General features: G+C 33.5%; 2 protein-coding genes across 3 annotated transcripts; both read right to left on the bottom strand.

Annotated features, from left to right (window-relative positions):
• Positions 1-683: 683 nt before the first annotated feature.
• On the bottom strand, positions 684-1,801 carry LOC129945693 (pyridoxal phosphate phosphatase PHOSPHO2-like). 2 transcript variants are annotated; one of them, XM_056055552.1, is made up of 2 exons: positions 1,652-1,801; positions 684-1,533 (listed from the first exon to the last, which is right to left on the bottom strand). In XM_056055552.1, exon 2 carries the CDS (start codon positions 1,501-1,503, stop codon positions 763-765), a length of 741 nt encoding a protein of 246 aa, XP_055911527.1. In that variant the 5' UTR covers positions 1,504-1,533; positions 1,652-1,801; the 3' UTR covers positions 684-762. The 2 variants fall into 2 exon arrangements, with proteins under 2 accessions (XP_055911527.1, XP_055911524.1); XM_056055549.1 differs by having other exon boundaries at positions 1,606-1,801.
• A 5,261-nt stretch (positions 1,802-7,062) lies between these two features.
• LOC129946667 (putative gustatory receptor 39b) lies at positions 7,063-16,858 on the bottom strand. The gene is made up of 3 exons (XM_056056927.1): positions 15,884-16,858; positions 7,462-7,620; positions 7,063-7,398 (listed from the first exon to the last, which is right to left on the bottom strand). Exons 1-3 carry the CDS (start codon positions 16,763-16,765, stop codon positions 7,312-7,314), a joined length of 1,128 nt encoding a protein of 375 aa, XP_055912902.1. The 5' UTR covers positions 16,766-16,858; the 3' UTR covers positions 7,063-7,311.
• Positions 16,859-21,716: the final 4,858 nt, after the last annotated feature.

The raw sequence follows: 21,716 nt of genomic DNA on the forward strand, positions 1-21,716 counted from the left end.
TATTACTTTTAATTTTAATTTGTTTGAACTCTAGCGTTAGCAAAGTCATACAAATCGAAAGAATTAGTATAGCTTTTAAATAAAAACAATAGTTGTTAAGGTCCTAGTTCACACAGGACTGTAGCACCACCCTAAGTAAGTGTTAAGACACGATCTTTAATTTGTTTGATTCTGCCTTTTATTGAAGCAAAAAAAACTGTTAAGTTATAAAAATTCTTATTAGATCAAAAACTATTTCAAACTGAATAGGTCTTCCAATTTACAACTATTTCTGAGCAAACTTTAGACACTTGGCATATTTAACTGAAATATAAAATTTGTTACAAAATAAACAACAAATATTTGTTTATTATCTGCAAAGAGAGAACCTTGGGCGTTGATATTAATTTTTGTATTTATTTATTTTACACGAAAAGTATAAGTAAAATATATCCGCTCTCATCTTTTAATTCCGATACCACAGTCATTTTATTCTTAGCTCATAAATGTACCCCGAGCTGGCGATGATTGAAAAAAGGAACACAAATTTTGCGCTCTCACGTGTGGTGAGCGTGAGGTTAAAAATTGCCTATTGTATAAATTGTATGTTGTGAAACAGTTTCACAAATACAATTTTTAGTGTGCATTATTCCACGCTAACGAAATGATCTACCGACGAGTTTTTTTTTTTTAAACAAACAAAGTATTTAAGCATATATATTTATTATAAACAATATAAATGTTTTAAACTATTAAGTAAACTTAGCTTTAACAATATACATTTTACTGATTTAAGTATTCTCGCAACTGTTCCATTAAGTCAAATCCATTTTCCCAATATATTATGCGGGATTTTGGACTCAGTTTAGAGTTCTTATTCTTTTCTAATATACGTTTCATTCCATAGCCTTTTCTGGCACATCCAACATCTTTTTCTCTAAGTCTCATTACCGGACAAATATCGTTTGTACCATCTCCGACATAAATAACATTCTCGTACTTAATAAAATCAGCAACTTCTCGCTTAGCAATAAAATTTGAAAGAATTTTTCCTTTGCATAGGTTCTCAGCACTGAGTTTACATGTTGTTTGGTGGTGAAAGGGCTTAATGGTCAATAAATCATTATCTACAAAATTAGCTGGGTTGGTAAAGATTTGGGTAAATATCTCACTAATGCCATGACTTTGTGTCCATTCTCTTATAAACTCACTATTGGAGTCACTTATTATTATCAAATCAAAATTGGCTTTATGAAGAGTTTTTATAAGCTTAACAAAACCTGGAACCTCAGGAATCTCTCGTATTGTTTGTAGTATTTTCTCTTTTGTAATTTTGTTTGTATGCAAAATCCGAAAAATCTCTTCCATATAACGAGTCCAACCTTCTGTTTTTATGAGCTCTTGCACTTCAGGTGGTATTTTGCATTTGATTAAATCACGAACAACTGTGTCGGTATTGCCAAAAATCACAGTGTTGTCGAAGTCAAATGCTGCTAAACGCTTAGGCTGTGTAAGAGCAGTCATTTGGCAATGCACACAATCTACAATCGGTACCTGTAATTCAAAAATATATAATATAAACAATTCCGCCGTTGTAGCACAATATGTTTTTCTTTAAGTTTGTACTCAATTAAGAGCTATTAAGTAAATCTTTGATTAGATATCAACAAACTTAATCATTTTCATTCATTGCAAGATTTTATATATGTAACTCTATCGAACTTTAAACAATAATTAAACTTTGCATTGGAATTGCAAGTGAAAACAAATAGAAAAAAGTATTTTATTTGGTAGCAGACACCAGACAATGCATTATGCCATAGACCATATAAAGATGGGAATCTTTCGTACCTTTTACCCTCCAAACCCATTTGTTAACACTCTTCTATTTGTAATTTTGACATAACGTCCATTTTGAAATGTGAAATCCAAAATGATTAATATCAGTTTATTATAATTAATTCATTAACTTACAATAATCACCACGAAATTCTTAAAATTTCAGAATTCACCTTTGATTATTGTATCAAAGATGCGTTCGAAGAAACATCAAGTTAAGGGTGCGAGCGCAATTTATTGAATTCTAATTAAATATATTTTTTGCAAGTAATGAAAATCTGTATCAATTTAATTAATCCAAGTATACTTATTATATATGATTTCAGCTTGCAACTATCTTTCAATTCCATTTTAATTAGTAAATAGTAAAATTAAAAAAAAGAGTTATAATCGAAAAATACCTTATCCATAACATTCTTGATTGATGGAAGCATACATGTATTTGCTATTAAAAAAAACTTTGCATCAAAGGAACACCAATGTTTGAAAAAATAATCAGAACGATTATATAAATGTAGTGCAAATAAAATGCAAATGTTGACATATGTCACAAAATAAAAACGTCTTAAAATCGTTCTGAATTCATGTACAACTCATTCAATAGATCATGTAATCGACATGAATGTTAAATGTTGACGTAGAGAAGTTTTTTTTTAGTGAATTCCCACACTTTAACTCAAAATATAATTTTCATTCATTCATTAAAAATGTTTAGTTACCAAAGTTCAAGTTTACTTATTATTGTTTGAAGGACATGTTTAGTAAAAGTGCTGCTAATAATGAAAAAAATTAATGAGTTTTACGCACGTTTTTATTTTTCTTGATCTAATAAATACTTTTATCGATTGAATTTTATAAATACAGAACATAAACAATAGTTTTCAGATATAAAGCAGAGGTTTGTGTAGAAAAATATTTTTGAGAAAACCAATAATATTTTAGGTATGTTCTTTAAAGAAATTTCCGCTTCAGCTAACCTTCATCAACTTAGAAAAAAATAGCAATACTATCAGCCAATTATTTCATAGCATATTTAATTGTTAACATTGCAAAATGTCTAGAAATGTTCAAATGCTTCGAAATTCGTAATTTTGTGCGTAAGCATAGAAGAAAATTATTTTGTCAAGAAGTATGCATTTTGGCGCGTTCATCGATTTTATTTCTATTTGGTGTTCGGTTGCCCCATACTGGAATGAAAAAAGTTACTTAAACATTTAGTTGGTATTGTTAGTAATCATATTGGCTATTACTATTCCTTAAAGATGCTGTATACAAAGCAACTTATTTTATAAAAAACATGGTTCCCTCAAATTTGCAATTCAAAATTTAACTACAAACAAAATTCTCACTCTAACATAGTCCCTCAAAAAGAAATTTTCAGGAATATTTCTGCAACAAATAAAACTAAAATTTTGTCTTGCAATTATTGAACTGCTTAAATTATGATAATCCTAATTTATTGAGGAATCTGAACTAGCTAAAGTTGACAATGGAACTTCACAAGTATGCTTCTCGTAGCATTGTCTATACAAAAAATACGGAGATGCTCTTAGCAAACTGCAGCAGCAGAAAAAATTTTCTGTTTTGTTGTTTTACAAAATATTGAGTTGAGTTATACTTAACCAGTTGCAGCGCATGTTGCGTTCGCAAATAGTTTAGGTAAACCAAATTCAGCACTAGTAAATCTTTGGTATGTGTTTGGTCAATTTTATTTTATTAAATATACATTTCAAACATTTATTTGGATTGAAATTAAAAAGCCATAAAGCTATAAAGCCGCCGTTGTTGATTCTCAGCGAAACTCCATTTTCACACACACAGCCATGGTTTTGACAAGTTGTTGGATGAGTTTCCAAAACTTGCCGAAACGTAATGGAGGAGTTTAGACCCCTTCTCAACAATTCTCTTTTTTCGAGAAAAATAAAAGAAAAACAAAAATTGAGAAGAAGTCTCTTCTAAACATTTTCCTATTACTACTAATATTACGCGCGAGGATCGAAGTGTGAATTTTGTACCAAACATTAGGTAAATTAAATTACAAACGTGACGTTAAATAAAATTAAATAAAATTGATATGTTAATGTTGTTATACTATTAAAATAAAACAGCCAAATGCTGTTTTTGTTGCGGTACAATTTACCGTAACAATATGGTCAACCTGGCTGTCGTAAGTGTTTCGTGTAGGCTATTTTTTCCAATTATTCCACCAAAGATGTCTTTATTTCCTAGCTTGTCATTAAATACGCCTAGGACAATTTTACTATCGTAGCTAGGATCCTGCTCATATATTTTGTGCAAGAGCTCGAACAACATATTCTTAGTGTTATCATCCTTCTCTTCTGTGTGGGCATTTGCGCATATTAGTCTGATGTTGCCGAATTTAGCCTTGATGTCCGGCCCATCCCATCGTTTTTCCTGGACGGCGGTGATGAGTGCTATGTAGCAATCTATCCCCCGCTAATCCTTTGGCTGCACGTGGTCTATAAAGAGACCTAGCTTTCCAAGTGCATATCCGAAGTTCGTTGTCCTTAATTCGCTCCTTACATGTCTGGGCTTCGAATATGCAGTAGTAGCCCTAAAAGGTGTTCACTAAGTAGTTTAACCTAACTGGAACTGTAGACTCCACACCTGATTTTATCTTGGGAATTCATCCGCTGCCGTCTGGATGAAAGTAAAGGTGCCTTAGTGGAAACACCTCTCCTAAAAAAAGGAGACCCTCTAAACTGCACCAATTATAGAGGCATCAGTCTACTTAACGTTTGTTGCGGACGCCTTTTCAGGAACCGCATCCTCAATTCTAAAATAATAATATAAAAAAGAATAGTTAAATAATAATCACATAAATTTCGTACTTACCCAAATGTTGTTTATGTTTTATAAGTGTAATGCTAAGTGATGCAGCTGTCAAGTGATGCAGCTGTCACTTGCCTCATTGTTAGTCTCCATGGAAACTCTCCATTCCTCAGTGGAGAAAAATTCCATGGGAAAGCAATGGGTGCGTTCCTGAGGAGATCTGGGTTTGGTGTATTGTCGTTTAAGTTGGTTGAATTGTTAAGTTGCATGTGAATGAAACTTTGTTTTATGTCCGTGTTTAGTTTTCAGTACTGACGGTTAATGCATGTCATTGCAGTGGTTAGGTGATTCGTATCCATACGTTTTGTGGTTACTTTGTCATTATGTGTATGGATTTTTTTAAATGTTCTGGTTTCATGTGGTTCGGTGTTACAGGTCTCTCCGATTTCGACCGTGGAACACACCCTTAGTTCTTGGGACACTGATACCCCTATTCTGTTGGAAGTGTACTAATACTTACGTGGTTTCCCACTATTTGAGTGTGATGATGTTGGTTCGGGGTATCCAAAACTGGCCGCGGAAACCTAAAGGTAGAGTGGGTAATGGCCTCAATGGCAGGCGAGGTTGAGTTTCGGGGCAAGATCCCCCCCGTCTGACGAGCTGACGCCGTGCACCGCAAGCAGGCCGCGTCCCCCGGAGCTCAACAATCCCACCTAACCTATTCCAAATCTTCCTATCTCTTTTTCCAACCTTATCCTTATCCTACCCTTCCACTTCACCCACCTCCACACCTCCTCCTGCCACGCAACACATTGCTTACAAAATCTTCTGTGCCGTAATATTTGAATCGTCTAAAGCACATCGTCAACAATCTGATAGATTCTTATCAGTGTGGTTTTAGACCAGCAAAGTCCGCAGTCGATCAAATATTCACAATACGGCAAATTCTGGAAAAAACCCAAGAACATAAAATTGACACCCACCATCTTTTCATCGATTTCAAGGCCGCATATGACAGCATTTACAGGGACAAGCTGTAGAGAGTTAAGTCTAGTTTGGCATCCTTGTCAAAAGTGTCCATTTGTGCAGGATGAACATGAAGAATTCACACTGCTCCCTAAAGAAAACAACTTAACAGAACATTTCGATGTCAAAAAAGGCTTTAAACATGCGTTATCATGTGATTTCTTTAACATCGTTCTTGAAAGAATAGTACATAGCTCCCACGTTCACACTAAAGGCACTATCTTTCAAAAGTCTGTCTAATTACCAGCATATGTTATTGACATTCACATAATGGGAAGACCTCAGCGTGATGTCTATAGGGCTTTTGTGAGTATTGAGGAAGAGGCATCAGGTGGGGCGCACAAGTGGAAAGTGACCTCACCCAACTTGGAGCGCGAAACTGTAGACAGCTAGAGACCGAGCTAGATGGAGAAGTTTGTTGAGTGAGGCCATAGTTCACACAGGATTGTGGCGCCACTTTAAGTAAGTAAGTAAGTAAGACCCTAGCACCAAATGGACTGTTGCCCCACTTTATTTATTTTATAGCATAAACACATATTGTGTTATATCTGAGATTCAGCTCCTTACTTAACCTTAACCTTATTACTGTCACATTTTTGATGCACATTAAGTGCATACAATTTTCACGTAAAATTTTCTATACATAATGTAGCGTGGTGGCCTTCCACAGCCGACTCTTCAACTTTTGGTGGCCAAATTTGAGACGACCGATCCAGTGAATAATCAGCCAGCACCCGTTTGTACGCTAGATCGGCCGAGAACATCGTCGTGGTAAATGAAAGTGTACAGCAGAACCCAAGGCAGTCTATTCCTCGCCGTGCACAAGAACTCGGGCTTTCGCAGACTTCAACTTGGCGAATTTTGTATTGGGACTTGAGCATACACCCGTACAAGATCCAACTTACCCAGGAACTCAAAGTTCATGACCGTAGACAACGCTGTTTGTTCGCTGTCTGGGCTTCGAATCGTTTAGGGGAGGACTCTTTTGGCCGAAAAATCATCTTTAGTGACGACGCACATTTTGGATGAATTGCTGTGTTAACAAGCAAAATTGCCGTATAAAGCATTATCAAAAAGTTACAGTTTGGTGTGGATTTTGGGTCGGATTTTGTGGATTTTGAAAACGATGTTGTTAAGGTGGTCACCGTCAACAGCGGGCGCTACATATAACAATGGTGACTAATTTCTTATGGCACAAATTGAACCATGTGGATCTACATAGGTGACATGTGGTTTCAGCAGGACGTGCCACACAGCAAACGCGACGACATCAAAATACAACCAATACCCGCTCATATTGAAAAACCCTTTATATAAAATACTAAAAAAAAAGAATGAAAGAATTCTTTTACAAATTAAAGAAGCAAATATAAAATCAAACCAAAAAGTTTGGGAATCGAGATTTTTTATTCAAAATTTTTCGGGAGAAAAAACAATTGCCAAGTTATTTAAATCTGAACTTAATTTTAATTACCAAATCATTCTTAAACCTCTTATTCAAAAAATCCAAATTACAAAATGTCTTTATTACGTATTAATTTTCTAATTTCTTTTAATGGTCCTGTTTTTCTTTGAAAGTGCACTTATTTCTTTGCTGAAAACCCAACAAAAAATGTGCAACATCAAGACTCAAGAGTTTATTGTAAAAATAATTTCTTTATTATAATGCAGACATTAATTGACTTGAATCTTAAACATTTCATCCTCTATAACCAAAAATTGTATAAGTATAACTAAACTGGAAATTATCGATGACAAAATCTGTAAAAAAATGATTAGCTCGAAATTAAATGCAGATAACAAAAATATTAAGTAATATCAAACCGCTCCCAATAGAACCAAATTTATTTTAAAAAAGTAAGTAGCATGAATTGATATCGGTCTTAGATATACATGTAGAAAAAATTGTTCTAAGGACGCCTTTGCCTTGCCATGTTTTAAGACTCTAAACAATTTTTGTAAAAGGTTCTTTGTCCGGATGCCCTGAAAATGTAAAATAATTGATAGTAGTTTTTAGCTTGCAGAAATATTACATACATATAAGATTTTTAAAAAAATAACTTAGATAATACACTACATTTTAATTTAGAACCCCTATATACTTTTTTTTATTGTTTATAACTTAAAATATTTATTAATTAATAGAAATGATTAAGGCTTAGTTAAGATTTCCGTACATATTTTATTAAGATACATTTTTATACTTTTAAAAGAAATATTTTTGAAACATACATTGTTCAAGATTTAAATAAAACTGATAAAAGCATTAATAGCAAATAGTTCGTTTTAATTACGTAATTAGTTCAGGAAAATAAGATTTAAAAATGGCCTTACATTTATGTATAGAGTGAATATTAAAGCTTTGCAGAACATTTTCTAGGTTAATGTTTAATTTTCCTGACTAAAGCGAGAAACAGGTCACAACAAAAATAGTGAATATTATTGGAACTAGCACCGTCAACCTGCATATCGAAATAAAAAAAGCTGATTATATTACATTACATTACATTACATTACATTACGTTACATTACATTACATTACATTACATTACATTACATTACATTACATTACATTACATTACATTACATTACATTACATTACATTACATTACATTACATTACATTACATTACATTACATTACATTACATTACATTACATTACATTACATTACATTACATTACATTACATTACATTACATTACATTACATTACATTACATTACATTACATTACATTACATTACATTACATTACATTACATTACATTACATTACATTACATTACATTACATTACATTACATTACATTACATTACATTACATTACATTACATTACATTACATTACATTACATTACATTACATTACATTACATTACATTACATTACATTACATTACATTACATTACATTACATTACATTACATTACATTACATTACATTACATTACATTACATTACATTACATTACATTACATTACATTACATTACATTACATTACATTACATTAAATTACATTACATTACATTACATTATATTACAATACATTACTGTTAGGGAATAGAAGGAAGTAGGAAGGATTGGTGTCCTTTGATTTTAATACAAATTTAAACTTTTTATTTAATTGTAATGTGTATTTAATTAGTGTATAAATGTGTATAATAAGGTGTTTGATTTTAATTTAATTTAACTGTGTAATTGTTTAACTGTACTTTACTGTGTATATGTTTTAAGGTGAGGAAATGGAAAAAAGGTTACATGCTTAATGCTCAAGCTTTGAATCACGAATGACTTGTATGAAATAATAAAAACTAGCGTTAGACTCTTGAGTGCAAATTATAAATGACAATTGAGTGAATGTAAAATGAGTAAATATGTAAATCTTATCTGTTTTACAAAGTTATTCTTATAATGACAAAAACATATGTTTTATACATAGGGTGTTGTTTGCTGCAGTTGGTCTTGCAATTTTGGTTCCAAAACATACAGCCCCCCCTGAAAGATTAGAGTCTTTCAGAAAAAGGCAGTGGTGACACCTTAACGACTGGTCTGAGGTATTCTCCAAATTTGGTTTTCACGGTCACAACTCTGATCCTTTCGTCGTCTCCAGGGTGTGTTTTTATTATTCTCCCGATGACCCATTTGGATGGTGGTAAATTTGGTTCCTTCATCAATTAGAAGATTAGGCCTTGTTGTTTGCCATTTTGGTTGCTGCTGCAGTGAAGTTAAATATTCCCGATGCCAGCGACTCCAAAAACCTTGTAGCATTGTCTGTAAGAGAGACCAATTAGTTGTCATAGGAATAATGGAATTAGGAACAGATGGTTGAGGAACACTTGTATAGCGTTCTCCTATCAAAAAATGTGCAGGACTAAGAGCTATTGTATCGGAATCAGCTGTTGCCCACATAGGGCGTGAGTTAAGTAATGACTCTATTTTGGATAATAGAGTATACAACTCTTCAAAAGTGAGTTTTGATTCACCTATGACCCGTTTTAAATGCAGTTTGACTGATTTAACACCAGCTTCCCACAAACCTCCAAAATGAGGTGCGGATGGTGGTATAAATTTCCAATTTATGCCGTCGTTAGCAAGATGATCAGCGACAATAGTATTGTGATGTTGGTCCCAAAGTAATTTATGCATTTCGTCTAGCAGGCGTTTAGCACCACGAAAATTTGTGCCGTTGTCGCTCCAAATTTCATAAGGCTTACCACGACGCGCGACAAAACGATCCAATGCGAGTAAAAATGCAGTTGACGACAAATCTCCCACAAGCTCAATGTGAATAGCTTTGGTTACAAAACACACGAACAGAGCTATGAAGCACTTCGTAAACTTGGGGTTTCTTCCTCGATTTGAACGCACCGTCATTGGACCTTCGTAGTCACATCCAACTTTGCTAAACGGCCTCGAATACCGAATACGCTCGACCGGAAGATCTCCCATAAGTTGCCGGGTTGTAGCCAAACGTTCGCGGAAACATCTTATGCAATCATGTACAATTTTACGCGCGAGATTTCTACATCTTAGTATGTAGTAATTTTGTTTAGTTAGTGCAAATAAGAGCGATACGCCAGGATGCAAATGTTTTTCATGGAGAAAATTCACTATAAGTTTCGAAATGTGATGTGAATTGGACAATATAATGGGGTGTTTTTCCGCGTATGAAAGTTCCGAGTTTTCTAAGCGACCACCGACTCGAAGTACGCCGCAACCGTCAATAAATGGGCTCAAAGAACGAAGTCTATTTTTGGGAGGAAGATCTTTCCCTGCTTTTAAAAGTTCAATTTCTTTGCGAAATAATGTCATCTGCGCGCACTTGATCAATTTAGTTTTAACGTGGTTCAATTCTTCGGTTGACAAGGGATTTAAATTACGATCTTCTTCGATTTTTAATGGATAGTTATCTATGAAACGAATGGCATAGGCAACAACGCGGATCAAACGAAACCAATTCGATGCGTTTTGTATTAGTGATTCTACAAAGTTAGATTGATAGATATTAGATACAAATACCTGTGTCAGAGATACTTTTCTTTCTTCTAGTAGTTCATTATTTATATTTTCCTTCAAGTTTGATACGGGCCACTGATCTACTTCCTTACTCAGCCAGACAGGTCCATTCCACCATAGGTTGGCTGAAGCCAGAGATGATGGGGATATTCCACGCGAATGTCTTAATATTAGGTTCCTGCAAAGATAACTTTATTTTGTTTATAAGACGAGTCAGTAATACAGCCCCACATAACTCGAGCCGAGGTAAAGATAAAACCTTGATTGGAGCAACCTTTGATTTGGCAGCTACAAGTTCTACAGAAATCATACCATCTGACGAAATACTTCGACAGTAAACACTCGCAGCGTATGCATCCAATGACGCATCGCAAAAGCCGTGCAGCTCCCAATTCAATTTATTTTTTACCATCAACCTTGGAATAGACAATGATTCAAGAGTGGGAAGTTCATCTCGTATGGTAGTCCATTGAAGAGCCAAGTCCTGGGGTACCTCGTCATCCCATGCCAATTTTCTTCTCCACAACTCTTGGAAAATAATCTTAACTCCAACGATAACAGGCGCTAAAAAACCGAGTGGATCAAACAAACACGATGCGTCCGAAAGTATACGACGTTTCGTACAGGCAGTACTATCACTCAGCTTTACTTTATAAGAGAAGCAATCTCTTGATGGGCACCACTGCAAACCAAGAATTTTCACCGAGGTCGAGTTCTCAAAATCCACTGGAGAGAGCTCGCGTTGATCTTCCGGTAACCTTAAAAGAAGAGGTTGACAGTTGGTTGTCCATTTGCGAAGGTTAAATCCTGCGGAGCCCAATAACGCTACCAACTCAGATTGCAGAGCAAATATATCATCGATATTATCAGTTCCTGTTACAACGTCGTCAACATAAAAATCATTTTGCAAGGATTTCGATGCAACAGGATAAGTTGTAGCGGAATCCAGGGTGAATTGCTTCAAAACACGAACAGCGGAAAATGGAGCTGAGGCTGTACCGTAGGTTACAGTGAGTAAGCGATAATGTTTCAACGGTTCCGTGGGACTATTCCACCAAACAATCCGTTGAAAATCTGTGTGGTCTTTTGTAATCCAAATCTGCCTATACATTTTCTCTATATCTCCGGATACAACGTATAGATGCAGCCGATAGCGAAGACAAATCGAAAATAGGTCACGCTGTATGGTGGGTCCAACGAGAAGAGAATCATTTAATGAAATAGAATTATTTGATCTAGCGGATGCATCGAAGACGATTCTAATTTTCGTTGTTGTGCTTTCATCTTTGAAAATAGCATGTGGAATATAATACGCATTTTTATCTGTTTTCAGTTCGTTAGATGGAATTTCTTCCATATGGCCTAGAGCTAAGTACTCATTTATTAAACCACAGTACTGTGATTTTAAATCATCATTATTTTGGAACCTTTTCTCAACCGAATAAAATCGACTTATTGCAGTTCCAAGTGAATTACCAAACTCGAGAGCCATCGAAGTCTTAAAGGGTAGAAAAACTTCGTATCTAACGTCCAAACGACGAGTTGTGTTCTTAACGAACAAATCTTCAGCCAATTGTTCTTCCACAGACAAAGGAGTTTCAACTGAGATTTCCTCAACTTTCCAAAAACGTTCCAGGTCAAATACCTTTTCATGGTCTATCCTGGTGCAAAGCGAATTAACTTGTACGCTATCATCAGATAATTTCAGTATTCCTCCAGCTATGACACAACCAAAAATGGTTGGAATCGACACCAAGTTCGAATTCAAAATATGCTTTGATCCTCTCTTAATCACATCAAAAAATTTATCAGCACCTATTAAAATGTCGATAGGGCCTGGTTTATAGTAGGTTGGATCAGCCAGCTCAATGCCTACGAAATTTTGAGGAATATGATTCATTGAAACGACAAGTAAGTTTGAAGTCAATTTTGGCAACACAAAACAATCAACGTTGATACATTCAGCACTATAATGCGAGAGCAAATTAAGAGATACCAGTCCGTTTGTCTGACCTGCAGAGGCAGAACCTATTCCAATTATTGGAATGCAAGACCGTTTACGAGGAAGCCCTAACCGATGAACTGCTCCTTCGGTTACAAATGATGCTTGCGATCCCGAATCGAGAAGCATACGAACATTGTAATAATTCCCAGATTTGTCCTTAACCCAAGCAACAGCTGTAGGTAAAATAGTTGTGGTACGATGTGAAGACGCAATAGAATGATTTGCAATGACAGTTTGGTCAGAATTCTGATTCGATTCAGTAGAATTCGGAACAGATTGATCTGAAGGCCTCTAAGGTGTATTTTCGGAAGAACGTACTAAATTATGATGCCTAGCATTGCACAAATTACAACGGAAGTTAGAACGACATCTCCTAGACGAATGCCCTTGTCTCAAACAATTAAAACATAAAGAAGAATTTTTAGTAAATTCACGACGTGCAGCTACTGTCAAAGCTTTAAACTCTGGGCATTGTGAAAGTAAATGATCCTTTTTACACTTAAGACATACTGAACGATTTTCAACGACATGTGATAAAACTGCCTTAGATGACTTTACACTACGAGTTTGGCTGGGACGTGTAGTTGGTTGGCTAGTTTCTAAACATCGACATCGAAATTGCAGAAACTCCAAAAATTCATTTATCGTTTTATCATCCCTTGAACCTGTTTCTGCAGCCCATGCCTTTTTGGTTTCAAAGTCTAACTTTTCATGCAACATATAAATGAGCCAAGGGTCCCTATTGTTACAATCAAGTGCGTTAAGACCTCTTACAACTTCTTCCGCTCCGTCTGCGATTTTATTAAGCGATTCGATATTTCCGTTGAAACAGTTCGGAAGTGAGATAAATGAATCAATGAAAGATTTAATGATTAAATGTCTTTGGTCATAACGTCTTTCCAACCTATCCCATGTCTCAACGTAATTTGCTTCAGAACATTTAACATGACTGATTAAATCCGCGGCGCGTCCACGAAGGAATGATTTCTGAAAATGTAGCTTTTGAACAGGTGATAAAGTAATATTTGAATCAACGGTTCCATGTCGCGGAAAGTTGGCCAGTCTTTATAATCACCAGAAAACGGTTCAATTGTGATTTTAGGTAGCTGAATCAGATTCAATGCACGTCGAATTGGAAAATCTGTATGTTCCTCAGGGACATCCTGTGGTGTGTATTGAGTAGATATAGAAGCCGCGTTTATAGGAGCCCCGCGATTGTTTTCTTGAGCTGTACTTTGTGAGGGGGTCAACTTGTTATGTTCTTTCTTAAGTTCAAAAATAGCGTTTGCAACAGCCACATGTGTACGAAAATATTTTTCCTCATACTCAGCATACTCTGATTCGCGATCTACGTACCCTTCCGTGTCTATATGGTCTAACAAATCGTTTTGTAAGCTAACGAATTCTTGCCACGATTCTTCGAGTTTATTCAGGCGAAATTCTAACGTGGAAAGGGTCGTTGTAGTATCGATATTGTCTATATACGATGATGCATTCGTAATGCACCCTTTAGCCCTACCACGTTTAGCGATAATTTTGTTCATTTTTGTAAAATATTTACAGATTTCCTTATATAGTGAGTCGCAATGCAGAAAGAAATTTAAAGATTGGCTTAGAGAAAGAATTACTGTTCACTCGTTCCGTTAGACCGTTTGTACCGTAATTACGTAATCAGATGTTCAACTGTTCTTTTAAACCGGTTATCTCTTTTCAATTATAAGACAATGCCAAATCTATCATTTTATAACATGTACATACATATATGCATAATAAGAATCAAGCACCCTTTCATATTATGCTTGAATAAATACACTTTTCTTAATAAGTGATACTCACAAATCAAAGGTAATTATATCACCTGAATGTTTTTTATACAAGTCACAGGCCAATATTCGATCCTGGTAACAACCTCCTGAACCCATTAATGAAATTATGTGCACGCTGATTCACGCATCTGACGACGAAGGACCATTATGTTAGGGAATAGAAGGAAGTAGGAAGGATTGGTGGTGTCCTTTGATTTTAATACAAATTTAAACTTTTTATTTAATTGTAATGTGTATTTAATTAGTGTATAAATGTGTATAATAAGGTGTTTGATTTTAATTTAATTTAACTGTGTAATTGTTTAACTGTACTTTACTGTGTATATGTTTTAAGGTGAGGAATTGGAAAAAAGGTTACATGCTTAATGCTCAAGCTTTGAATCACGAATGACTTGTATGAAATAATAAAAATTAGCGTTAGACTCTTGAGTGCAAATTATAAATGACAATTGAGTGAATGTAAAATGAGAAAATATGTAAATCTTCACTGTTTTACAAAGTTATTCTTATAATGACAAAAAAATTTGTTTTATACATAGGGTGTTGTTTGCTGCAGTTGGTCTTGCAATTTTGGTTCCAAAACAATTACATTACATTATAACATTACATTACATTACATTACATTACATTACATTACATTACATTACATTACATTACATTACATTACATTACATTACATTACATTACATTACATTACATTACATTACATTACATTACATTACATTACATTACATTACATTACATTACATTACATTACATTACATTACATTACATTACATTACATTACATTACATTACATTACATTACATTACATTACATTACATTACATTACATTACATTACATTACATTACATTACATTACATTACATTACATTACATTACATTACATTACATTACATTACATTACATTACATTACATTACATTACATTACATTACATTACATTACATTACATTAAAATATTTTGTTTGTAATTTTCATTTTTCTCAAGAAATAGAAGACATAAAATCATCTATTTTTTAGTTTTTGATCAAAAACAAATAAGTGCAATAAATTCTACAAAAACAATAGTAGATAATCTTAAAGTTTCTAAAAATTACGCATACATTTTGAGTTTAAAACAATTTTTTTTCAAAAACTATGAATAGAAGATGAATTGATTAAAAAACAAGCTAAAAGACAAAAGTGTTGGCTTTAAAAAATGTATATAACTTAGTTGTAAGTCTTAACAATATTATTTAATATTTTTTTTCCATTTAACGTACATACTTAGATAGATCCTCCCTCCCATAATAAAAAATGATTGTTTTTAACTGTTCTATACAAATCCGTCATTAAACTTTGTCGCCTGATTTATCGTACTCTCGCCATATTATATTATACTATATATAACAATACAGTATACTCACATATTCAGAGCATTTATCACAAGTCCGGCATATCATACTCAACTGCAACCAGAGTTGAATCAATGTTGTCGAATAATCACAAAGCATGTAATACGGTCGCTTATTATCCATAGTCAAAAGAAGCCAATAACTGTTGCAGGTAAAATCAAGAAAATAACTGCTGATGGAGAAAAGCAAAGATAGTCCGAAACTATTGTTAAAATACTCCACAGCTTCGTATAACTTTGTGAAAGATTCTTTCAATAACATTAACTTCTTTGGGTGCCCAATTAATTCATAATTCATATCGAGAAAACCACAATTTTTGCCATCTTTTGAGATGATAATTTGTTGAAGTTTTGTTGAAAGGATGTCAAAGCGAGCATTTAACAATTCTAAGTAAACTTCTTCTTGAACAAAACGTATTCTAAGAGTTGCAACTGACGCAAAACCTCCATAGAAATATAAATGTGTTGAAACTGAATACATGTTAACCAAATAGCAGAAAATAATTATAATAGCGACTACAAAATACTTCCGAATCAATTTTTTTTCTATATTTTGAGTATTCACCCTGTAATGCAATTCAAGGCGAAATAAATCATCAAATTCTTTTATTTTAACAAAAAATTGTGTTTGACTTAATTGTTTATTTGAAGATTCAATAAGGTTAACCAAATGAGCAAGAACCTGTGATGCAAACAAAATAGAACTCGCAACGTTCGATAAAACACGACCATTGTCTTCAATTTCGAGACTAAAAGTAAATATGTAAGTAATAACTAGCGTCAACGATAAGAGGTACGAGTAAATGATAAGTATTAGTTGTACTGTTCTTTTTTCAGAGAAGGGAGCCAAACCAAATAATTTGCAAATAATAATTGGATTTTTTGTAAGCCACATTGTAAAGTCACTGTGTATTTGCTGTGAAAGTAAAATGGATTAGGTGTGATATTAACAAAAAGTAATAAGTTAACGATGGAATTTTTTATCAGATTACATTATCTTTTTATTTTAATTCACTTAAGAATTATGTATGTTTGAACATGTCAAAGATCTTAAAACTATCCAGGTGATAAGTCCTTTCTACGAGTTCGTAACTTAATTAGTTAAGTACAAAATGCGAGTGAAATATTTGCCAAGGCCTCACTTTGCGTCGTGGTTACGTTCCAAAAGAACACGACTCAAAGCGAATTATGATTTTGTATAGGATTGAAGATAGGTTCCAGAGTTACCTACGAAAATAATTCTTTTTAAAAAGAAAATTCAACAAAGTAAATATTTTAAAAGCGAAAATAATCTTGAATTCTATTACATTCATAAAAACGACAAAAAACAGTTAATCCAATTGAAGCTAAATAAAATAGTCAATCAATTTATATAAAAAAAACCATTGCCTAATTCTGATGGGTCTACATTTACTGTCGTTAATCTACTTTCTTTATCAAATCAAAATAGCGGTCTAATGTTTGCTGAACAGCTTAGAATAGAGAGGGAATCCCCGAGTTTTGATGGTATGGCGGGTAATTTGAATCAAAAGTCACGGCCATCTTTTAAAAAAATTTAAAAAAAATTTGTACTTATAAAAAAATTAAGACTGCGACCCATTTGAAAATCTAACGACGCACAATATAAACTAGTACTATTTCAGCATCGACGCAACTTCGAAAAAAACGCAAATAGAGGTATTGGTTTATATGAAAATCATAGTACCTACTTATGAAAACTATATTCTTCTCATGGTGGGAGAATGGCAGAAAGAAATGTATTTACAGTCGGAGATTTACGCATGTCATAATTCGAAACAGACGAAAATTGAAAAAGACTATGCTGAATTAACGAGTCTGAGTGAATAAGGAAAACATATTGGTTTTTCATATAACAAAGTGTCAAAGACACTCTTTTTTATGTATATATGGAATGTCTTTGATAAATGCCAGTTTTGCTTTGTTTTGATATTTTGGTAAAATACGCAAAACGGTAGTCTTCCTATACAAGATGATAAGAAAAAAGCAGGTGAATTATGTATTTTTTGCTGAGATTTATATTTTAAGCAAATTTAGTTTTACAATTAAATATGTAAGTTTTCCAGTTTTTATGCCATAATTTTAAAAAATGAAGTCACCTATCTACCTTACAGAAATGTGATTATTTTAACAAACAGACTTTCCAAAATCATTTCTAAATTATAATTATATAAAACTAGCTGCTCGGTACGTGCTTCGCTACGTATAAGGCATAGTAATAATAAAAAAAAATGATTATTAAGTTCATTTATTCAAACAAAAAATATTTTAAATTGCTAGCTATTTGAAAGTCAAAATGACCCAAATTATATTTATCAGCAAAGATTAAAAACTAAAAAAAAAGAATTAGGTACTATTACTATGTTTTGTCTATATGGGTTAGTCTAAAACAGTTGAATAAACAATAGTTTTAGTTTTTCCATTTTGAGCATAAATAAATAAACAGTTGGGTGAACCAATTTTGGAAGAGGCAACATAAAGTTGGCCATGTGAAAAACATGGTTCCTCCAAATTGACACCACAAACGTGAAGTGTTTGCCTTAGGGCCTTATTTATGAACATCGCAAATGATAACGCACAGGATATTGTAATCTTTTGAATTCAAATGTCATTTCAGTTGGAATCATAGGGATCCTTTTGATTTACCAGTTAAGAATGTAGCTTCAATCAAATTTGGCAATAACTTTTTCACTGACAATCTTGAGCCTAATTCTTAAGAATATTCGGAAAAACACATTCAATCAATTTGCGCAATTGTGCAAAAATTGTTCGGTTGTGATCAATCCGTTGGTTTTGTCGATTGGTATTTTGCCACCACCAATTTCTAACTATTGTTTTAATTACTCATAGGCAGATGCATCATTATGTAGGTGAATACGCATATTATTGTTCAGTGTCAATTTTCATACATATCTCCAAAGAACTGATGACTTCAAACAGGCGTTTATTTCATGTCTAGGAGTCGATCGAAGAATGACATGCAATGTTTGACGAAAGTTCCCTGACAACAATATCAGAGCACCACCAAAACATCTGTTAATTAGCGCGTAAATCTTGCATTGTTTGATCAAATTCTTCTATTGATTTTTTATTCGCCATTCTGCCATAGCAGAATTACTCGAAAAAGCAGGTTGGAGTTTCAATCGCCCATACATTCAATGGCAATTTTAATGCAGAGAGTGCGGTACGACCACCTTCTAATAATGTAGCAGCAATTCCTAAAGATGGAAGTGCCAATGTAATTTTCTGTTCCGTATCAATGATACAACGAAAGTTTTGCTGTACCAGGAGGTGCATCCAAGAAATATAATCCACGTGTATTATTGAAAACGGCTTGCATGTTTGTGTCATACATGTTTTCGTTGAATATTTAATTTGGTTATATTTGAACTCCTTCTCACGTTGTAATTCGCGATGCGATCAAAAAATCATGTATCTCACGATTTGGTGCGGTCATATCCAATTTTGCTAATGCTTTATTTACAATTGTTAGACACATATTTACAATTTATTATTAAAGCTTCGTTATAAATTTCCAAGGTAATCAACAAATCGGGATTTCAAATTTCATAACAAATTGTTTGTATAAAGGAGTATAGAAAGATGTTGATTTTACACCTTTTCAATTTTTTTTTTAATTTTCTCTACGTACAAACCTTCTCTGGACTTTCACGAATAATTTAAGACCAAAATTAGCCAAATCGGTAAAGGCATTGTTGAGTTATAAAATTACAACGAAAAGTGGCATTGATTTTTATATATATAGATGTTGATGGATGTTTAATTTTTACACAATTAAAAAAGATAATAAACCTACCTCTTACTTCATGATTCAAGAAAATTTAAATTTTGACATTTATCTAGGGAAGAAACATTTTTGAAATGAGATGAGGAACTTCCAAAACTTTTTGTTTTAAAAATTAATTTAAAGCCTTGAGTTTATGTATAAAGTATAGGAAGGTAGGCACCTACCGTTAAAAAAAGACATTCAGTGACGCATTTCGAGAATTATTTTGATTTGATAGTTCTTGTGAAATGTGTATGTAGGTATGTATTTATTATAAGTTATTTTTGTAAATAAGGTATTACCTTATATTTTGAGTCATCTAAAACCTCGAAGGAAAGGCTTACTTTTACTTTAGTCGATCTTTATATAGTATAGAAGTTGGGCAAATGTCTCTCTTCCACCTACAGCTACAAAGCTCGTATCTGGCAATGCTATACATGAATTAAGAGGTCTTGACATAACCTATAAAACTTTGATAGGCACGGGATTGACGGCCAGATAGGTTTTGCTGTGTGTTTCTGTTTATGTGCTCCCATATGGCTAGGTGCCTTATTTACCATCTAATACGAACGATTGGACCGCTTGAAGCATTTGATCGACCAGAAGCGTTGAGAATTTGCCAATAGGAATGGTGTAGTGTTCCACCAGGACAACGTCAGACCACACAACTCGTTGATGACTTGCCAGAACCTAGGGAATATCGGATGGGATTTTATATTGCATCTACCGTATAGCCCGGACATGGCGCCAAGTGATTACCACCTGTTTCTGTCCATGGCGAATGCCCTTGGTAGTATAAAGTTAAACTCAAAAGAGGCTTGTGAAAAGTGGGTGTCCGAGTTTTTCGCAAATAAGGACGGAGGCTTCTACGAGAGCGGTATTATGAACTTTTATTATTATGACATATTATCAAACAAAACGGCGCATATTTGAACTAAATCTATTCACTGTAACACTTTTTATAAAGCGTAAGTATTTTTTACTGTAATATGGGTAGTGGTTGGGTTGGGTAGGTATGTAGAAAACTAGGTATAAAGGAGGGTAGGTTTGTGTGTATTCAGCAGAATTGTAAGGTCTTACATCGTTTCGTGATTGGAATTAAGCCACGACTCAAGCTATAACTAAACAATAAACTTAAAGGGTCAATGCGTTGACTCTCTAAATCTAAATATTCTGTGTCAACGCACCGTCAACGTTCACAGCGTTAAAGCTTAAGACGTGACTATCACACGATTAGACAAAATAATATTTATTTAAGCCCACGTTATTTTTTTGTTTGTATATTAGGGTGTGAAAGAATGTTAAAATTGGTACAATGTAAGCATAAAACATGATTATTGTGTAGTTTTAAATGGCAGGGGTAGAAATAACGTCAAAGAGTCAACGCGTTGACCGTTTTCGTTTACCATCTAATAGTAGCTTCAGACATTTTTCCTTTATATTTTGCATTGCGAAACAACTGTGTTGAAATTGAAAATGTATGCTATTTACCTATACATATAGATAGGTCCAGAGTTTATATAGGTACATACTCGTACATGAATAAGTACGATAATATTTGTTTAGGTTGGTAGGTTATTGCGTAGATAAAAATGCAAGGCAGTTTCTAGGGAACAATTTTGTTAAATTAATGTATCAAACCAAAAAAGTAACAAAATTAATTTTAGAACGTACACTCTTCCTCACCCTCATTTTGGTTGTTTCAAAAAACGGACAAATGGCTAAATATAGTGTAAGAGATATTTGCATTCTTAGGAAAAAGGGCATTATACAGACAATCCGTTTTAAGTAAACAATTTTAAAATTATTGTCTCCTTCTAGACTTACTTGATTTAATGAAAAAATGGTAGTTAAATTCAAAATTAAGATTTTCTCCAAAATTGAAATAAAATTTTAATTTATTTCAATTTGTTCATTATTTTAAACTATTGATTTTCATGGCTTTTTTAAAATGGGTTTGTATGTTTGTTAGGTGCAATTAATTATTTAAGTAATCACGTTACAAGAATTGCCATTCTAATGTTAAGGAATTTAATTTAGA

The sequence above is a fragment of the Eupeodes corollae genome, chromosome 2 (assembly GCF_945859685.1).
Source record: "Eupeodes corollae chromosome 2, idEupCoro1.1, whole genome shotgun sequence".
In the NCBI taxonomy this organism is placed as follows: Eukaryota; Metazoa; Arthropoda; class Insecta; order Diptera; family Syrphidae; genus Eupeodes; species Eupeodes corollae.